Genomic DNA, 20,344 nt, shown 5'->3' with positions numbered 1-20,344 from the left:
ATTATTCGGCCACTATGTGGTGGTATGTGGCGGTATTATTCGGTCACCATGTGGTGGTATTATTCGGTCACCATGTGGTGGTATTATTCGGTCACCATGTGGTGGTATTATTCGGTCACCATGTAGTGGTATTATTCGGTCACCATGTAGTGGTATGTGGCAGTATTATTCGGTCACTATGTGGTGGTATGTGGCAGTATTATTCGGTCACCATGTGGTGGTATTATTCGGTCGCTTTGTGGTGGTATGTGGCGGTATTATTCGGTCACTTTGTGGTGGTATGTGGCGGTATTATTCGATCACTATGTGGCGGTACTATGTGGTGGTATGTGGCGGTATTATTCGGTCACTATGTGGCGGTACTATGTGGTGGTATGTGGCGGTATTATTCGGTCACTATGTGGCGGTATTTTCGGTCACCATGTGGTGGGTATTATTCGGTCACCATGTGGTGGTATTATTTCGGTCACCATGTGGTGGTATTATTCGGTCACCATGTGGTGGTATTATTCGGTCACCATGTGGCGGTATTATTCGGTCACCATGTAGTGGTATGTGGCGGTATTATTCGGTCACCATGTAGTGGTATGTGGCGGTATTATTCGGTCACTATGTGGCGGTATTATTCGGTCACCATGTGGTGGTATTATTCGGTCACTATGTGGCGGTATTATTCGGTCACCATTGTGGCGGTCGTATTCAGGCACCGTGTGGGGTCCTGGCAGTTGTCACCCCTCTCCATACTGATCCCCCCTAACCACCGCTGTAATGGGGGCTGTCAGTATATGGGGCACATTCTAGAGTCCGTCAACTGAAAGTACAAGAACCAGCAAGGCATGCTGGTACTTGTAGTTTCCTGCCCGCACTTCGAGCTTATTATGGAAGTCTCTCGCTGTTGTTTTCGTCCCCACTCCCAGTACTACGTGCTCTCTGCCGTTGTGTGTGGGGGGGGGGGGGGGGGGGGGTGTTGACGTAACACTACTACTCCCCTGAAAAGTGGGCCGTCATAGGACTACAGGGGGGCGGGGGATTCCCACGTGACGGAACCGCACTGCCAATGCATCTTCTAAAAAAAACCTATTTGTGGGCGTGTCGCATACAGGCTGAGTGGGCGGACTTTCGCTTTTAGCTTCACTGTGGCTGGGCGGTGACGTCACGGAACCACGCTCCGACGTCGCACGTAAGCCGCCCGTGTCGGGAGGGGGGGGGAGGAAGCGTAAACCCGGAAGTGGGATTAATAAGGCGGCTGGCACTTCCTGCTCGCTGTATGAGGAGACTGGACGCGGAGGGGAAAGCAGTCGAAGCGGCGGAGCTGTGACTGAGCGGCTGCCACTGGTGAGTGCCTCCGCTTACCCGTGTTTCCGCCGTGTATTTTCTCCGTCCCCGCCCGGAGGTTGCGGTTACGGACCGTCCTGTGTTTACCTCTGCTGGCCGCACGGCCCCTGACTCTCCGCGACGCGATTTGCGGTTTTATTGTACACAGAAAGTGCGGGAGGGTGGCCTTTCTGTGCCTCTAGGTCACAAAGGGTTAAGTTCTGGGGTGAAGGACTACAAGTCCCAGCAATTGGGGGGGGGGGGAGGTCTATCTGCCATGTTGATCGGCGAAATCCTCAATGTTTTTTTTTTTTTTGTTTAGTTTTTTTTTTTTATTCCTCCTTGTTTTAAAGATCTCTGCTTGCTGTCAGCAAGCAAAATCTCACACTTCCCATTGGCTGCGTCTCCGTTTCCCGCCTCTGCTGGTAATAAACGGATGATTGGCGTAGACCCGTCAGAAATCGGTTCTTCGTGGTGGATCCCTCCTGGACGCCCATACGCCTCACAGCTGAGGTTTTGCTGCCGTGTGTCCGGTGTAGACGGCGCAGGGCCTCTGCGGGATGATGGTGAATGAAATTCCGTGAAAAAATGACGACCAGTTCTGTTGTGGGTTTATCGGATTACCCAGACTGGATGCGATGGGTAGCAAACCCTCAGGCGGGTGAGGAGCATTAGGTTTGTGCCGGTTTTTTAGACTAGGGATGGAAAGGCTCAGTGTCTCCCTTTAGCTGACAGCAAGCAGAGGTAGAGCTGGAAACCCCTGACCGTCTTATGATGGGCAGGCGCGGGGGGGGCGGTCACATTGCGTTCCTTGCTGGAGTGACAGCTGCATGTGGCGGCCGCTGCCTTCCCGCGAGGTTGTCGGGACGGGCGCTGTACAGAGGTTGTCAGACACGGGTTGTGGGTGGGAGCGCTGTGCAGAGGTTGTCAGACACGGGTTGTCGGGGTGGGAGCGCTGTGCAGAGGTTGTCAGACACGGGTTGTCGGGGGGATAGCGCTGTGCAGAGGTTGTCAGACACGGGTTGTCGGGGTGGGGGAGCGCTGTGCAGAGGTTGTCAGACACGGGTTGTCGGGGTGGGAGCGCTGTGCAGAGGTTGTCAGACACGGGTTGTCGGGGGGATAGCGCTGTGCAGAGGTTGTCAGACACGGGTTGTCGGGGTGGGAGCGCTGTGCAGTGGTTGTCAGACACGGGTTGTAGGGGTGGGAGCGCTGTGCAGAGGTTGTCAGACACGGGTTGTCGGGGGGATAGCGCTGTGCAGAGGTTGTCAGACACGGGTTGTCGGGGGTGGGTGCGCTATGCAGAGGTTGTCAGACACGTGTTGTCGGGGTGGGTGCGCTATGCAGAGGTTGTCAGACACGGGTTGTCGGGGGTGGGTGCGCTATGCAGAGTTGTCAGACACGGGTTGTCGGGGCGGGCGCTGTACAGAGGCTTGTCAGACAGGGTTGTCGGGGTTGGGCGCTGTACAGGGGTTGTCGGGACGGGGGCGCTGTGCAGGGGTTGTCAGACACGGGTTGTCGGGGAGGGCGCTGTACAGAGTTGCGGGACGGGGGCGCTGTGCAGGGGTTGTCAGACACGGGCTGTCGGGGTGGGCGCTGTACAGGGGTTGTCGGGACGGAGGGCGCTGTGCAGGGGTTGTCAGACACGGGTTGTCGGGGCGGGTGCTGTACAGAGGTTGTCGCCGCTCGCAGCCTAACCAGTCTAAGTGGGTAGGTGATCAGCATCTGGTCCGCAGGTGTCCGACACCCCCCATGTTTGAGGAGACCGCGCCAGAGTTGTCACATGGTCCCAATCAAGTCGCGGTGCTCCGCGGCCTCCTCAGAGGAGGACCCCCCGCAACTTATCGGAAGCTGTTCACCCTCTTACGCCGGGGGGCTCATATACGCCAGTTTTTGGGTGCGTGCGCTTAATAAACTGGTCGGCATTTAGGTTTTTTAACTTTTTAGTGAATGACCCCCGCTGTGTTTTTGGAGGGCACATACTCGCTGGGGACCACAGTTCTGCTGAGGATCAGGACTAGGTCTGAGCCACCCTCGGTACTGATCAGCATTCCTCTGCCCGCTGGCACTTGTAGTCCCTCCTGTGCTGTCGGTTTGTGGAGTGTGACTTGTGCCCCGCAGCGTCCTCGTCATGTGCTGTGTCCTCACGTAAAACCGCCAGCCGCTGATTTGTGCCCAGCATTGTGTGTGTGTACGCTGTCCTCTGTTCCTCCTCCTGGAAATGCCGTACCTCTCTACCATGGAAAACTGGATGGATTCTGCCGGGTTCTTGTCTGTCGCTGCAGCTCCTCCTCCCCAGAGATGTGAACAGTCCAGTCGTGTTCATGGAGGGTCAGAGGGGGGATAAGTTTTTTGCGTTGATCTAAAAACGAACTTTGAATGGAATGCAAGAACTATACTGAAGACTGACACAGAGCAGTAGGAGAAGGCCTTCTGCAAACGCCTCCGCAATTTTATGGTCTTTGGAAATTTCACTGAGTCATTAAAAGGGGGGTGTCCTATAGATAAAACCCCATGTTTGGGAAATTTGGGGTTAATATATTGTCGTATGGGGGGGGCGTCCTCCGTCTCGTCCATATACTTTGCCTAGCGCGGGGGGGCCTCCTCCTCCGTCTCGTCCATATACTTTGCCTAGCGCGGGGGGCCTCCTCCTCCGTCTCGTCCATATACTTTGCCTAGCGCGGGGGGCCTCCTCCGTCCATGATACATCTGGGGTTTATGGTCCCATAGGGGATGAAATGTAATTCAGAGACACTGAGGAGTCCAGGACTCTTCTCCAGCCACATGGGGCGCAGTGGAGTGGAGGACGGGCACCTGGCTGGGGCGCAGTGGAGTGGAGGACGGGCACCTGGCTGGGGCGCAGTGGAGTGGAGGACGGGCACCTGGCTGGGGCGCAGTGGAGTGGAGGACGGGCACCTGGCTGGGGCGCAGTGGAGTGGAGGACGGGCACCTGGCTGGGGCGCAGTGGAGTGGAGGACGGGCACTCCAGCAAGGAACGCAATGTGACCGCCCCCCCGCGCCTGCCCATCATAAGACGGCCAGGGGTTTCCAGCTCTACCTCTGCTTGCTGTCAGCTAAAGGGAGACACTGAGCCTTTCCATCCCTAGTCTAAAAAACCGGCACAAACCTAATGCTCCTCACCGCTGAGGGTTTGCTACCATCGCATCCAGTCTGGGTAATCCGATGAACCCACACAGATCTGGTCGTCATTTTTCACGGATTTCATTCGCCGTCATCCGCAGAGGACGGGCACCTGGCTGGGGCGCATCTGTAGTGATGCGGGCTGTCTTCTGCATGTGCCCGATGCCGGGACGGACGGGATTGCTATGGGCAGGTTTGGGACCCTTTAAAGTGGAACTCTGGCAGCCTGCCGTTCCTAAGCATGAGCTGCCCCGGTGTGGGGGGCAGGGGGTGCCCGCTCTGTATAATCTGGGCGTCTGTAGTGATAAGTGGCGTCCGGCCGGGCAGAGGATGTGTGTCAGAGATTCACAGGGGAATGCGCTGGAGTGATACAGAGACCGGGAGGCTGACAGCGCCCACCCACTTCCTCCATGCTGACGGTATAGATTAGGGGCCACGCCCCAGCGTTTATCGCAGGTCACCCGATCCCTACACCTGTTCACCGCTTCCTTCTACATTTCTCTGCAAATGTCAGCGCTGGCTCGGGGGAAGACACTTACCTGCCTCGTGATATCGCCTGAGGACCCCCCTCCAGGCCTGCAGGTAGGGGCCTGCGCTTCACTCCTTGACTGCAGTGATAGTTTCCATTCCTTAAGATCTCTGCTTGCTGTCAGTGAGTGGAAGCCTGCTTGGACATCTAGGGTACATGAGCTGGAGACGGGAGGCCGGGCCCACAAATGGTCGCACTACGTTTTTCCCCAGAAGAGTAAGAATACTCCTCTGGCCATTTTTGAGGAGTATTTTCCCCCGAGGAGGAGTATAAAGCTGCAGTAATACAGATACATACTACGTGGCCGGCACGTGTTCACACCTGCGTTCGGAGCCTCTGCTGCAGGTTCTGTCCACAGACCAGACATAAAGCCTCGTCTGCAGGACTTCTGTCTGGTAAATAGACCGGCGCGTGAGCGGACACTGAACGGACGCCATCAGTCTGTCAGTCAGGCCGGGCTCACAGCACGTATTTGTCGTATAGTTAATGTACGTTACCAGATGCCTCGGACAGACGCCATACAGCCGCATCAGTCACCGCAGAGTTCAATTGTGAAAAATTTTTTAAAAAAATAAGTAAACCTTCATGTTTTTTTTCTGAACCTTGCAGGATGGAGAAACGTGGTACACTGCACTGTCCCATCCTGCAGAACTCCATGGTGACGGATGCCACAGTGTGGCGTCTGTCCGAGGCGTCCGTTAATGTGTACGGTTTTTGTGTATGTTGAATGTATGACAAACACCCCGCCTTACGTGCCCGATCCAGCACTTCCATTATATTCGTTGTTCAGCTCATCTAACGGAGAAATAAATAGCGGTGGTGTGAACGGGGCCGAAGAGGTGGAGGCCGCTCCAATATAGCGGAATTAACCCTGTACAGTTGGCTATAATAGCCTGCCTACACTACACAGTGCAGCACATACACTGCATGCATCTGTCAGAGGGGTGCACTGCGTGATGTATACGTGTGATGTATAGACACTGCTGTCACCTCGGACTCTCTTTCCAGCTCCCACCGGCTTCCCCTGCTGCAGGGCGCTGTATCGCTCCGGCCCAAACCATCCAATAGTAAAGCTCCTTACTGTATGGAGCTTTGCTATTGGCCAGTTCAGGCACAGTGCGCATCGCTGCGCTGCTGAATGTAGGGGGGAAGGTGTCGCTACACCTTAGACTCTTTCTAGGGAGTAAAATGGCCTGAACAGGCGTCGGTGACGCTTGTACAGTCGTTATTGCGACCTCTGGTTGTGTCTGCCCACCGGGGGGGGTTTGAGTCATGTGCTTTATGTCATCCCCGGGGGGTTTGCTGTGGCTGATGTTTAGTTTCCCCACAGCGCCACCCAGGGGGAATGAAGTATATACACAGTGACCATTGTGTACTTGGATCCTTTAGAGGGGCGTTCCAGATTGTCAAGTGAATACTATTTGATCTGTGCTGGAACCCCCTGTCACTAGAATATTTTTCCGTACTCCCCCCCCCCCCCCCCCCCCCCGATACGAGCGGGAGCTAGGTTAAGCCTGTGCACTGCGCTCATCTTCTTCCAGACCTCCACCGATCTAATAGTTCTCACGCCGCCGGTGACACCCTTTACGTGGTGTAGTCGTCAGTGGACTGGGGGGAAGTGATCGGCAGGTAACGGGGGGCACGAGTGGGGTGTAGCCATCTGCAGGGATAGATGGGGCTAACTGCTTAAATGGCATCTTCCCAAAGTCAGTCTCCCTTTCAGTGAGAAGTATTCCCAGGAGGGCTTTTGTTCCTATTAGGCCTGGCGCTCAGCGGCGTCCGATCCCTTTCGACCAGTGGATCAGTCGGCTTCTGTTTAACGCCTCCACGTGACGGATGAGCCGGTCTGACGCCCTGTGCGTTTGTCTCCGCATGTGGGGTTTGCGAGGGTGGACGACACAAGGCTTTTGGCAGCTTTGACCACAAGGAAGGAAACGCGTCAGTGTTAGCTTCCTTTTGTTTTGCGAGACAAAGGGGGTCACACACGGAGCATTGCTGCGCTCACCTGTGAATGGACGCCACCTACAAAGTGCACAGTGCTCATGCGTCGCTCTGTCGAGGGCCCAGTCCTGAGTGTAGATGACCCCCACCCGTCATAGGTAAGTGCCCCTACGTGAATGGAAGTGGTCCGGTGGTGGAGCTTGCAGAAAGAAGTGCGTTCTCTACTATGGGGGTGTTGGGGGCTGTGGCCCCTCGTTCTCTCGGTTTCGTGAGTCTTGTCTAATCACCTCTGTCTTTTGCAGTCAGCAGAAGAAGAAGAAGAAGATGAAAACCGGTTGCAGTATTGGGGACAAGCCAAAAGGAGGGGGAGGTAAGTCGTCTTGGGAGCGGGTGAGCGGTGGTCTCACAGGTCTACACTGGGTACGGCTGCCGCTCAGTCAGCCCCTTCTGAAATGCTCGACCTGTAGTTTCAGGTCGCCCCACACGGTGTTAGGTGATTGATCAAACGGCAATCCCTAATGTAATGTGGCGGCTGCTGGCGTTCCCCGGGATCGCACCGTCCAGTCTCGTCTGTTCTCTTCTGTCGTTCTGCTCAGTGTCTTCTGCTTATATTACTGTTTTTCTTCGTCTGAGTCCGTGTGATAGCATCACGAAGTCACCCCCGTCCATGTTTTATTAGTCCCACTAAGGACTCTAGTCTAGACAATTACCCCCACCCCTTCCCCCCTTCCTCGGTCTTGTAGGGTTGTCACTTCAGCAAATAGCATTTATCATGTAGAGAAAGTTCATTCAAGACACTCGCTAATGTATTGCGATTGTCCATATTGCCTTCCTTTTTCCATCACATTACACGCTGCTTGTTTCCCACGAAATACGACCACCTCCTGAAACCATCTGAGGTGGTCGTGCTTTGCACACTAATCTAGGAAAAAAGCACCCGCCTATGTGTGCCTCCTCCGCCACAGAGAGGCTGGCGCTTTTTCCTATAACCACCACTGTTGGATTGCTGGGTGGTCGTAACCGTGGAAACCTGCAACGTATAATGTGATGGGGGGGGGAATTAGGCAACATGGACGAATCACACACGTTAGTAAGTGAGGACTGCTGTGTCGCGGCGTGGCTAGCTTTTACCCCCTTATGGTAGGAGCCAGGACTAACGGGACTTGCATGTGAAATGTGTGATTCCGAACGAGGATCTGTTGTGCAGCGACCCGTGTAGTCTCACCCGCAGGCCGGGTCGTCTGTCCCCAGATGATGCTGAAACCATTTCACGAGGGGAGGTACTTCTCTGTCCCCGTGCGGGGGGGTGTGTGTTTTTTAGCGCCCGTCCTCGCCGCTGTGTGCCGCTCGCCTTCTTCGTCCTCGCTGTATGTGTAGGTTGGTGCTTGTGCTTCCCGTCTAATGCTGGCAAATCTAATCTCTCTCTGCTCTTCTCTATTCTTTGTGTATGTCTTCTGCTTAAATGTCTTATGTTTTAGTTTTTTGTTTTTGTTTTTTTATTTCCCATGGTTTTCGTCTGACCTTTTCTTTGGCGATCACTTGTCCTTCTTTTTTTTTTTTTTTTTTTTTATCATTTATTTGATTTCTTTAAACAATCTTGCAGGTTATCACTTCCCGGACTGGGCCTACAAGGCGGAGTCTAGCCCCGGCTCCCGGCAGATCCAGCTATGGCACTTCATCCTGGAGCTGCTGCAGAAGGAGGAGTACCGTCACGTCATCGCCTGGCAGCAGGGGGAGTACGGGGAGTTCGTCATCAAGGATCCAGACGAGGTGGCCAGGCTGTGGGGCCGGAGGAAATGCAAGCCCCAGATGAACTACGACAAGCTGAGCCGGGGCGCTCCGGTAAGGGCTCATGTGGGATACTTCCCTTGTTTTTGCCCTCCCCCTCTCCTTGTTCCGCATGCCGCATTAATTGATGGCTGACGTTTCCAGCGTCGCTCCACTACAAGATCCGACCTGGTTAGGAAATCGCACGGCGTGTCGTTAGTCACCGGGTGTGACCTCTTCAGGTGTCACCCTCGTCTTCCAGTCTCTGGGGTGAGCCCTGCAAACTCGCCCTAAACCGGGGATGGTCAACCCGAGTGCCCTCCAGCTGTTGCAAAACTACAACTCCCCGCATGCTCTATGGCTGTAGGCTGTCCAGGCACGCTGGGAGTTGTAGTTTTGCAACGGCTGGAGGGCCGCAGGCTGGGCATCCTTGCCTTAAACGCATTTGGATTTAAAGGGCATGTCCTTTTAGGGACAATTGAGTCTCTTTGCAGGGTGACTCATCTGCATCTGACTCTCGCTGTAATACCTGTGTTCTCTCTTCCGCGTCGCCCCCACACTGGGCAACGGGCACAGAACAGCGTTGTTTTTGTTGCTTCTGAAGTCACCGACTAACGTGGAGCATCCAGAAACATGTTCTTATTATAACTCCTGGTGCGTCGCTCCCACCGTCCTGGCTGCTTGGTATACAAGTAGTCAGCGCTGGAAGGTGCCCCCGGCTTCTTGGAGTTACTGGGTAAACGGCTGCTGGTTTGTTTATCCTTAACACGTGTTCAGGTTCCCATGGAATGCGAAAAGCTCGGACTGCCCCTTCGATCACAGACCGCACACGAGCTCACAGCTGTCCCACGTGTTGTGTCCCGAGCTGCAGTACCCACATGACCCGTGGACAGATGTGGCACTCTTGAGGAGGAAACGGCCATAGCCCTTTTTGCAGCTTGAGAGCCTAGAATGTCCGACCTGCTTCCTAAACTTGTGGTGCTCCAGCCTTTTGCAAAACTGGCAACTCCAGCATCCCCCCTGAGAGCCGGCGGCGGCTGGAGGGCAACAGGTTTGGGAACTGGGAAGCTATAGCGCAGGTTAGAGTTGGCGTCATCCTCTGCGGGATTAAAGGAATTGTCATCCCGTAAGGTTAATTCCGTAATCGCCGTCACTCCCTTGTACGACACAAAAGAGACGGGGCAGGGAAAACGTTCCTTTAATCTCATGTGGGATCCAGAAAGCCTCGTCACCCCCGGAAACTGAGCCGGGAGAACAAACAAGGAATTTCACATTATTATGCTTTTTTTTTTTTTTTTTTTTTTTTTTTTAAACGTGCAGGTTTTGGTTAATTTTTACCTTTTTCCTGCCTGTTTTCTACCCTCAGGCTTTCTGATATACTTCAGTTAGCGATTAGCCTTTAAAGGGGTTGTTCATAGTCTGGTGGTCTTTCAGCAGGCGGCAGCACTCGGATCCCCCTGCCTTCAACGTCTGGTTTGCCGCTGCTGCCGCCAGTGACTGGCTTCAGCGGCGACCTGCCCTCCTTGTAACTAATTGATATGGCGAAAGAGGGGGAAGCAGCCGTGACTTTCCCTCTGCAATGCCGATCTCGCCTAAATCCTGTCCTTGGCCGAGCATGCACGTGTTGTGAATGGGTTAAGGGCGCAGTTAAAAGCTACCACCGGGCATGTTGATATCCAGTAGTAGGCCAGTCGTCCTCCTCCTCTCCCTGCGGAGCCGATATACCTGTATGTATGATCCTGTAGGGCTCTGCAGTTGGTGCCTTCTGGCTAATTTAACAGAATTTCTATGAAAGTTTTGTTTACGCCCCGAGCAGCGACCACCCCCTCCCCCCGCTGTCTTTTTTTTTTCCCATCGATCAGCCGAGGTGTAAACCGGATTTAGTTGTGTGCAGAGCGTCGTCTCAGCCGCCCGGGGCTCATCACACGTCTTCTGCTGATAGCATGCGGTGTTGTGCAGACGGGCCGCTTCCTCTCGCTCTTCCTCACCGTGCAGGCCCGGCCTGGTATCTGCCCTGCGCACACAGGGCGTGTGGACTTTGTCTTGACACATGAGCCGCGCGGCAGAGATTACTGAGAGGCTGTGATGGGGACGTTACTGACCTGTCTCTTTTTTTCCATTGCAAGATATTACTACAACAAGAGGATCCTGCATAAACCAAGGGCAAGCGCTTCACCTACAAATTCAACTTCAACAAGCTGGTCATGCCCAACTACACCTTCATCAATATAAGGCCCAACGGTAAGAGGACACTGGCACTTAGACATTGATAGTTCATCCTGATTGGGTGACGGTTCCAACCCCCGGCAGCTTCACCCCCCTTCGTTCCTAACCTGCTCCGCTGCCGTCACAGCCAAATGTATGGTCTTGGGCTGCCATTGTCCATAGGCCGGATCATCGGTGGGCCTGCTGGAGTAAACTGTCAATGATCTGGTCTTGGGGTCCTCAAAGTACCTCCGTTACATGTACGGTATTACACGAGAAGCCTACGGCCGCCATGCACTGACCAAAGCGACCATTCACTTGCACAGTTGGCAAGCTTAAAGGAATATTCGTTGAGTTAAATATTGCCGGCCGTAAGGGAGTCCGACTCCTAGCACCCCCCCCAAGAAGCGGCTTTTTGGGGGGGAAGCGGCTTCTTCCTCACCCTCTGTCTCGTCCGTCAGTCACATGACAATTGAATGCGACTTAGCTGCCATACTAAGAACAGCCACTATAACGTTTACGGCGCTGTTCTTGGTATAGTATAAAGAGTCTGACCCCCACCAATCGGATATTGATGAGCTATCCTGAAAACCCCTTTTAGAGTAATTTGGCTTGATATAAATACTATTCTGGGAAAGCTGGATGTTAACCAAGATGGCCGGCTCTTAAAGGGGTCCCGTACTTTAAGGAATCATACTTACCTTCTCCGCTCTGGGATTTGTTTTCTTACTCCCCTGGATTTAGTGGTGATGTGTCCACAAGAGACACACGGGGAAGTATAGCCCTTTTAATATGGGATGCGGTCCATTAACGTGTTCTCTGGCATTTACATATTGCAGATATTCCCTCGGGATAGGTCATCATTATGAATTTAACTTGGCGCCTACTCTTGGCACGGCCGCTGCTCAGCCGTGAGAGCTGCGGCCTCCAAGCACAGCGCCGTCCACTATATAGAGGCAGTGCTTGGTATTGCAGCTTTAGCCCCTTCACTTGAATGTGACTGAGCTCCGCCTAGGCCATGTGACCGATGAATGTGACTGGGCTCCGCCTAGGCCATGTGACCGATGAATGTGACTGAGCTCCGCCTAGGCCATGTGACCGATGAATGTGATGTCGCTAGTGTAGGAAGAGGCCTTCCAGAACGCCGCTGTCTTTGTGCAGCTGATCAGCGGGGGTCCTGGGAGTCAGATGTCAGATCCCCACCGATCCGATATTGATTACCATCTAAATGCCGAAAAACCCTTTCGTACCTTTTTTTTTTTTTTTTGCATTTAACTTATTTTTGGCTAAAAATCATATTTTCAATTTGCCTTTATTAAAATAACAAAAATTGAGTTGTTCAGTCACAAAGGGTTAACAGTTTTTCTAGCTGTGTGACTGGTACTTTCACTTTGTGCCAGTCATCTAATAACCATTAGGCCCCTTGCAGACGAGCGTGTCCGGATTAGGTGCGGATGCGTTCAGTAAAAACTGCGCAATTTTGTAAGCAAGTCCATTCAGTTTTGTCTGCGATTGCGTTCAGTTTTTATCGCGTGGGTGCAATGTGCTTTAATGCATTTTTCACGCGCGTGATAAGAACCTGATTGTTTACAAACAACATCTCCTAGCAACCATCCGTGAAAAACGTATTGCGGATGCGATTTTCACACAGCCCCATTCACTTCTATGGGGCCAGCGTTGCGTGAAAATCGCAGAATATAGAGCATGCTGCGATCTTTCACACCATGCACAAGTGATGCGTGAAAAACAACTCTCCGGTACACAGAACCATTGAAATGAATGGGTCAGGATTCCGTGCGGGCGCAATGCGTTCACATCACGCATCGCACCCGCGCGCGGAATACTCGCTCGTGTGAAAGGCGCCTTAAACTACTAAGAGGTCATAAGAATGTGGCTTAAATAACACTTTATCAGTAAGATGACGATTGATTGAGCTATAGTAAGTGTTTATAAGGTCAGAGATAAGGAGTCTGTCCGCTCCTCAGATGACTGAAAAGACAAGAAATCCACAGGCAGCTAGTAGAGCATTTAGGCTCGGTACAGAAAAAGGATTCTATATCGTTAATAAAGACCAATTGAAAAAAAGATTTTTAGCTCAAAAGAAGTATAATGCAATAATAAAAAAAATAGTGTCCACAGCCTTTTAAAGGTCCCGTAGGTGTTGTCATCTGGCCTTTAAATAAAAGTATGCCTGGGTATGTGCCCATATTGAGGGTCTTTGACATCCAGGGGGGCACCCTCCTTTTCCTGGTGGTGATGTGTTGTCACCCCTCATCCAGACACAGATATAACGGAGTATGGCGGTAATCTGACGAGGCCAGCCAGGTCGCTGCCTTACTTTTTTTCTTTTTTTTGCAATATCCGAAAAATTTGAAGTATTGTGCAATCGTCCCTTTGCTGCACTCTGCCGCTAGCCATGACTTCTCCTTTTGTAATTCTGTGAAGCGCGATGGAATTTCCCTGCCGTGAGATTCCAAGTATGGCGACAATTACCGGCAAATCTGTATGTAGCAGCGGCGGTCAGGTTTTTTTTAACCAATATTTTTCGATGCAGCAGCGGTGAAGTCCTGGGTCTGTCACTCGGGAGTCGTGTATGTTTCTTGTGGGTTTGTTTCTTTTTGACCCGTAGTAAGGAGATGCAATTCCGGTCTCATTTCTCCTCTTTGCAACAGACGCTCCATAGGTTTGTGGGTGGGGTGGGGGGGTCAGATGACAAAAAGTGGAAAAAACTTTATTGAATCACATTGCCCCGGTAATAAAATGGCAGCAAGGAGGTGGGGGGGGTTTCTATTTAATTTTAGTTTTTAGAGGTGAAGTGACAAAACAATGTAGAATTGGCCGTTTTGACTTCAGTTTTCCTGTATGGGATAAATACATTTAGATATCAATAGTGCAGGTGTGTTTTTTTTGTTTTTTTACACTGAATTACCATTGCCGCCTATGGGGCTTTCAGTAAGTTTCTGTGAAGCCTTGAACTATCACTGTGGTTGCCTCAGATCCTTTTCCACAGGTCAGGCCACTCGCTGTTCTTAAAGTGATGGTGTATCCTAGTCAAGAGACATCCGTTTAAGATGGGAATAGCCCTTTCACAGGCTTAAAATGCATAATATGCTCGTGTGCATTAGTTAAGGTTTATTTATATGTCCATCTCTTTCTTGCAGGTGGCGTTCCTCAGAGTGCCCCGCCGGTCCCCACAGCCTCGTCCCACTTCCACTTCTCGCCTTTGGATTCCCCCAATGACGATGGACATGTGAACCATTTTACTGGAAGCTCCTCTGCGCAATCCAGCAGGGAATCCCTGAATGATGTCAGTGAGCGGAAACCAATTCTTTCAGAACCTGAAGATCTCCACTCGATGGAGTGGCGTCGCAGTACAGACCACATGTCCTCTAGGAATAATATCAACACAGGTCACCATGGCCTTCAAAAGCATAAATCTGATCTCATGCTTCCAGTCTTCTCAATGCCTGGCATGTACCCAGACACCCACAGTCCATTTGCAGTCTCTCCTCTCCCCGGACGCGGAGGGCTAATGAGCGTACCCATCTCGCCAGCCTTGTCCCTGACACCCACAGTCTTCTCTTACAGTCCTTCACCCGGCCTGAGCCCGGCTTTCCAAAGTGGCAGCTGCTTTAACTTCAACCCAGACGAGATGAAACACTACCTGCAGGCCCACGCCTGCTCCGTATTTAACTACCACTTAAGTCCACGGACTTTACCAAGATTTCCCAATTTCATGATGCCGCCACCACATCGCCCCTACCCACCTGAAGAGCAGCAGTCTTTCTCCATTAAGCTGCAGCCTCCTCCGATGGGACGCAAGAACAGAGAGCGTTCGCAGAGCTCTGAGGAGAAGCACCCAGCTCCTCCACAACCGCCTCTCCAGCCTGTCAAAGTTGAACCAGTGTCAGACGAAGAGGATCTCCTTTCTGACGAGGAGCTGGATTGTGGAGACTATGCCGAGAAAGAAGACACCAGTAGTGAATCTGAAGCGGGAACCCCTTCACCTAAACTGGACTCTGAGAAGATGGGCCATACTTTTGTCAAGCCGCTAGCTCCTTCTTGGCCACAGTTCTCCACGGCTTCAGCTAGGCTTCATTACCCCAAGGAGGGTACAGAAGGTCTGGTCGAGGCCGGCGAGAAAGCCGCAAAAGACTATCCCACTGAAACCGTCATGGTGGAAAAGAAGGAGGAGACTCTACCACCAAAGCTGCGCTTTAAACGTCTCTGGAATGGGGAGGCGCAGGCGGAAGTCGTCGAGGATAAGGAGTGCAGAAAAGTCAGCTGCATCATCAATGGCTGCCGCCCCTCCGACCTGCCGGTAGAAACACGCGCCGTAGCTGCAGCTGCCGACTCCTAGTACAGAGATGGCTACTTCTATTTTTTAACGCATTATCCTATTTATGTGGCATTGCTGCAGAAAGGGTTGAGGTTGAAGGTTTTCTTTCATGAATTCCTAGCCTTCCTATTGCTTGGAAGGTGATTTACAAAAAAAAAATTACACACATATACTATTTTTAGGGTTCTAAGGTTTCAGGGAAAATGATACCTCTTATCTATGGAAGGGGTGCTTCATATTTTAGATCCCCCTTTTTTTCCCTCCTCTTTTTTTGCCTGCTAGATGGCCGCATCAGAGTCCTCTACTTTTTATAGCTTGATAACCGTATCACGAGGAGCTTCAATCAAGAAATTTTTGTAGAGCGGAGAGATGTTGCGTTGATGTATTCAGGGTTCTCTACTCGAGACAAAAAGCAAATCATGCATTTTTGTAAAAAAAAAATCTTTAAAAATCAGAGGGAGGGGAGTCGGTTGGAAAACCTGACACTACAACATGGGTTGTAGGGACTAGAGAACTGCGCGAGCTGGTTGAGTGGGAGTGAATGAAGTCGTCTTTGTAATATATCCCCCCCCCACCGTTGTGATGTCATGGGTGAGAAGTCCTATTTTTGTAACGGAAAGTCATTGTTTAACGAGCAAGCTTAAAGCGGCAGTACTGTCTATAAAACGATCAGATGTAGAAGAAAAAAAATGGGTTCCGATTTCTGCGTCCAATTCCTTAGAACGAATATAGATATTTGCTCAGGAGTATGAAATCTATCCTGACATAGGAACCCCAGGATGTGGACCTCTTGTGGGTTTCATGACCTACAAGAAGCAGACGTGAGAGAGCGCAGGAAGTTCAGGGAAATGAAGTTTAAAAAAAAAAAAAACTGCACATGTTCAGCCGCCGCTCTTTTTCCCTTTTGTCTCGAGTTCTTTTCTTTAAACAGACGTCTGCCTCGATTTCCTCTTTTTGTGACGTTAGTGCATTCCTGGTAATTAGAAGACTCCAAAGTTTCATACCCTATCGTCATCAAGTAGAAAAGGCCGATAACACTCGCACATACTATGACGACTTCAGACGTGCTGTCATCATGAGGGTTAGGATAGGCTTCCCAGAGTTTAGGTTTAGTTCCCATTAGAACTGGCCTTAAAGAGTCAATAGCCGTCATCCGAACGATCGTTCTGCTGTCTCTCCCATCTCCGTCATACATCTGTGAGGAGCAAGAGAACACCAGGTTCTGGGTATATGGGTGGCTCTTAAGAGGTTAGTCTGAATTGATGGTGGTTAGCCCTTACAGGTTGAGTCCATCCTTTCAGACCGGTTTCCATAACTTGGTCAGAATGCAATGGGCGGCTCCGAGAGACAAATTGCTGTAGCTGCCAAACTTGTTTTAAAGTTGTGTGCACCTGACCCCTCCGAAAGCTAATTATAGCATTGACTTTGGCCAAAATATTTACTATTCTGGTCAGAATTGACTAAGTGGTAGTAGACCTATCAATCTTTGTGTCTTCAACCCTTTGTTGCCTTGGGTTAAAAAAAAAGTGACTCGATGAGATAGACAATTTGTTAAAATAGGCTTAAACTACTTCCATTGAAAAAGGTTCTCCAAAGATTTCACACCAGGAGGTTGTGGTCCATGACCCCAGATGTTGCGTCTGTCCTCATAGGTTGGAGAATGTCAGAACCTGGCTGTGGTTGGCCTCCATAAGTTTCCACCTTCAATGAATGACATAGGCTATGTTTTTACATTGAATTAAAACAAAGAAAGCACTTGTCTTCCAAAGCACTTCTTCCACATTTAAGGTTTCATCCTTTTTTTTTGGTTTCTCCTCAACTTAGTTGACCTGTATTTTCCCCTTCCAATCATTTGAAGTCAAGCTGTGGTAGACCTGAGTATGGAAATTTGGCTCTGATCCTACTCGGAGAATACAGAAGGTCTTGTAGAGGATCTATTACATGAGCGTTAATGTTTTTTGTTGCTACTTGTGAAACCAGGTGTGACCTGTGATTCATTTGAGACTTTCCTCGGCCAGTGTGGCTAGGAATCTAATCTCAAAGCAGGTTTTGCATTGCTAGTGCGTTAATTGGACGGAAAAAAAATGGGACACCTTCCCTCGGGTGCTGTCATCCTATAACCTTTTTGTTGTGCTCATTTCTCCAAAGTTCCCAATGTCAGATTCAAGAATGCGGTCTAACCTGTCCTGTTGACACCTTTTTACCCTGCTGTCTCTTCCTTCAACGTTTTGTTTCTTTGCCTGCAGAGGATTGCCTTTCCTCAGGAACTTCTCAGAGTGATGCGTGACTCCTACACATCAAAGTTAATTCTCTGTTCCTCATCCTCCCTTCTATCAGTTTCATTTTTCAAAAAAAATTGCAGTCCTCCTAGATATGCACAACTTCATGTTATGGCAAGGCATTACATATTTACTAACAATCCCGAAAACTGGGCTGCAAACTGTCCGCCCCGATCCCCCCCCCCCCAACAGCATTGCCCAGAGGTGCAGTATTTACGATAGAGACCAATTCTGTTTGTTCCATGGTTTTTGAAGTCTTGATCTGCTTAACCTCCTAGCCATTAGAGGCAGCTGGCTACTGCTCTTCTTGATAGAAGGTTCCCCAGTGATCGGTGGAGAAACCATAGCAGTAAGTGTTCAATTCCCTTGCTAGCACTCCCGCAGGACAAGTGAAGTATTACACCTTTTTCAATTAACTTCAATGGACATCCATGTATTGCACATACGTTGGGTCCTTCAGACTGATGTTTTTGGCTAATAGAGTGGACACCCCATTTAGGACCCTTATTTAAACCAATGTCTGCTAGTGTAACGTACTGCTGCGTTAACCTTTTTTTGAAGGTTCATCTTGTTTGGTCTCAATTTTTATAAGCATGTTATGATGCCAAAGTAGGAGCAATGAAGATTGGGTTCATTTTTATTTTTTCGTAACGTTTGCTACAAGGAGACTGGTTTACAAATTAGCTCTCCTCCAGAAGGAGGTATACGGTCTCCCGAAAGCAACCCATTGGTGGATACCCTGTAAATCTGACCCATTAAAGATCCTCAGGTTTTGGCTGAGACGCCCATCTGTAGACAGTTGAGGTTCCTCCTCCTCCTCATCATGGGTTTGGCCTTCTACTGGTAAAATATGAAATGACACAATATTTGCCCAGCCCCCCCCAAGTGCCAGGTTAATCTAGATGCTGCTTTTTTATGGCCGATGTAGGCTTGCTATTGTATTATACAGTGTGTTTGTGTGCTAGAATTAACTTAACAATGAACCTAGTTTTATCTTTTTACTTCGTTAAAAGCAGGTGAGGCTTCAGAAGAGTAGCCTTTACCACGGTGGGATTTGCACATCATACCGATGGAGTTCTCTCTTGTTTCAGGGATTTCTCAGGGCCTCCGACACTGGACCCAGACATTAGCGTCCAGGTTGCATTTTTATTTTCTTTGAAATGCATGCAAGCAAAGGCTCTGAGCTCCAAACCAACATTGTAGTGAACAAAGAGCCGCTTCTAGTGTTAAAAAGTCGCCAGAAACGAAAGTAGACGGTGTCCTCTAAACCCCTTACTAACAGTCAGGAGTTCAATTATATTTTTTATTTCCAAGTTAAGTGCCAAATATTTAAGCAAGGGAGTGATGAAATGCACATCGGTGTGTTGTGTCTGAACACTAAAAGGACAATCAACCAAGTGGACGGGGGGGGTTGTGTACCAAGCATTAACCAATGTTTGTCCTCTAGATACTTTTCAGAAGACCACCACATCCATGGAAGTCATAGACTTGGATCACCACGGGTTTTCAGTACAAGGTCTGTGGCGGTCAGTAAAACGCCAGATGCCTTTTGGTATCGTAGGAGGGGTTTCACTGACTTGTGGTTTTAGGCCCAAGCCCTATGACTCAGTGTGGTCGTTTGTCATGTTCGAAGGGTAGACTTTCCCGTTAAGTTCTCAATTTATGTACTGCGGTCTCTTTTACTTGTAATATGTGGGTTGCTTTAGTTTTATGGGGTGGGGGGTTAATATCGGGAGCTGTACAGAGGTTATGACGACATGTCATAACTATATATCTAATAGGGCAGGTTAAATGGGTACATTTTATCATCCCTTTGGGTCAATGGAGGGTGCCCTTTGTACAGATGTAACATATGGCTCTATATTTGTAAGAAACCAATGCCTTGTATTGTCCGAGAGAGCAAGTTTCGAGTGATGATGTGCCTTTAAAACAAAATGGCTGCCTTTTTGCATGGTACAGCAAAACGGCCAGCCTCGTTTAGTTATGGCGCCATCTTGAGGAACCACTCCTAACTACACAAGCTCTTTTTGACGTGATTTCCTAACCCTTGGTTGATTGTCCGGATTTTAAATTCCAGCATTGTGTTTGATTAAAGTGTTGGATTTTTTATTTTTTTCCTTTTAGACATTTTATAGAGTATTTTTAATAATGCTCCTATTCTAGATATTTAGCGTTGATGCTGAGGTGGCTATTAATGTATTTGCCCCCGTAGGCTGAAGTGGGGGAGTTTCTGTACATAAATGTATACTAGCTAATCTGTGCAGTGCCTTTAGACGTTCCGATTTCTATAAAGTCTTCAAAACACAACTTTTTGGCATATATATTATATATATGATGTAATGTTATATAGAAATATATGTATAATATACATATTTTTTTCCCCAGGGGTATGTGATAGCTCTGTATTTTGTATAAAATGAATTGAAAGTAAAAGTATTTTACCTCAAATTTTAAGATTTTGGAAAAGTTAATAAAAATTTCCCTTTTCATTAAATGTTGAATCTGCTTGTGTGTTTTTGGGTTTTGTTTCTCTTTTCTAGACTGATTGACTTGATGATGGGGACATGGAGCTCCGTAAAGAGAAAATTGCTTCAGGGCTGGTTAGATCAGTGTTCCTCAAGTTAAAAGGGTTTTCCCATCTCAGACAATGGGGGCATATCGCTAGGATTGTCTGATAGGTGCGGGTCCCACCGCTGGGACCTGCACCTATATCGAGAACGGAGCCCCAAAAGTGAAGGAGAGCACACTGCCTCATTCATTTCTTTGAGGCCGCTGAAAATTTCCGTCTGCCTCATAGAAATGAATGGGAGCATGGGCTGCGCATGCGCGGTA

The 20,344-nt window shown here is 49.8% G+C and overlaps 1 protein-coding gene across 1 annotated transcript; it reads left to right on the top strand.

Moving 5' to 3' along the window:
• The first annotated feature begins 1,216 nt into the window (after nucleotides 1-1,216).
• LOC120981639 (ETS translocation variant 3-like) lies at nucleotides 1,217-19,024 on the top strand. The gene is given in 6 exon segments (XM_040411213.1): nucleotides 1,217-1,335; nucleotides 7,225-7,292; nucleotides 8,526-8,756; nucleotides 10,809-10,841; nucleotides 10,844-10,930; nucleotides 14,056-19,024. Coding segments are annotated over 5 exon segments (1,596 nt in total). The 5' UTR covers nucleotides 1,217-1,335; nucleotides 7,225-7,246; the 3' UTR covers nucleotides 15,255-19,024.
• Nucleotides 19,025-20,344: the final 1,320 nt, after the last annotated feature.

Source organism: Bufo bufo, chromosome 11 (assembly GCF_905171765.1).
Source record: "Bufo bufo chromosome 11, aBufBuf1.1, whole genome shotgun sequence".
Taxonomy (NCBI): Eukaryota; Metazoa; Chordata; class Amphibia; order Anura; family Bufonidae; genus Bufo; species Bufo bufo.
The sequence above is the reverse complement of the archived record's forward strand: the minus strand, read 5'-3'. Positions and strand labels throughout refer to the sequence as shown.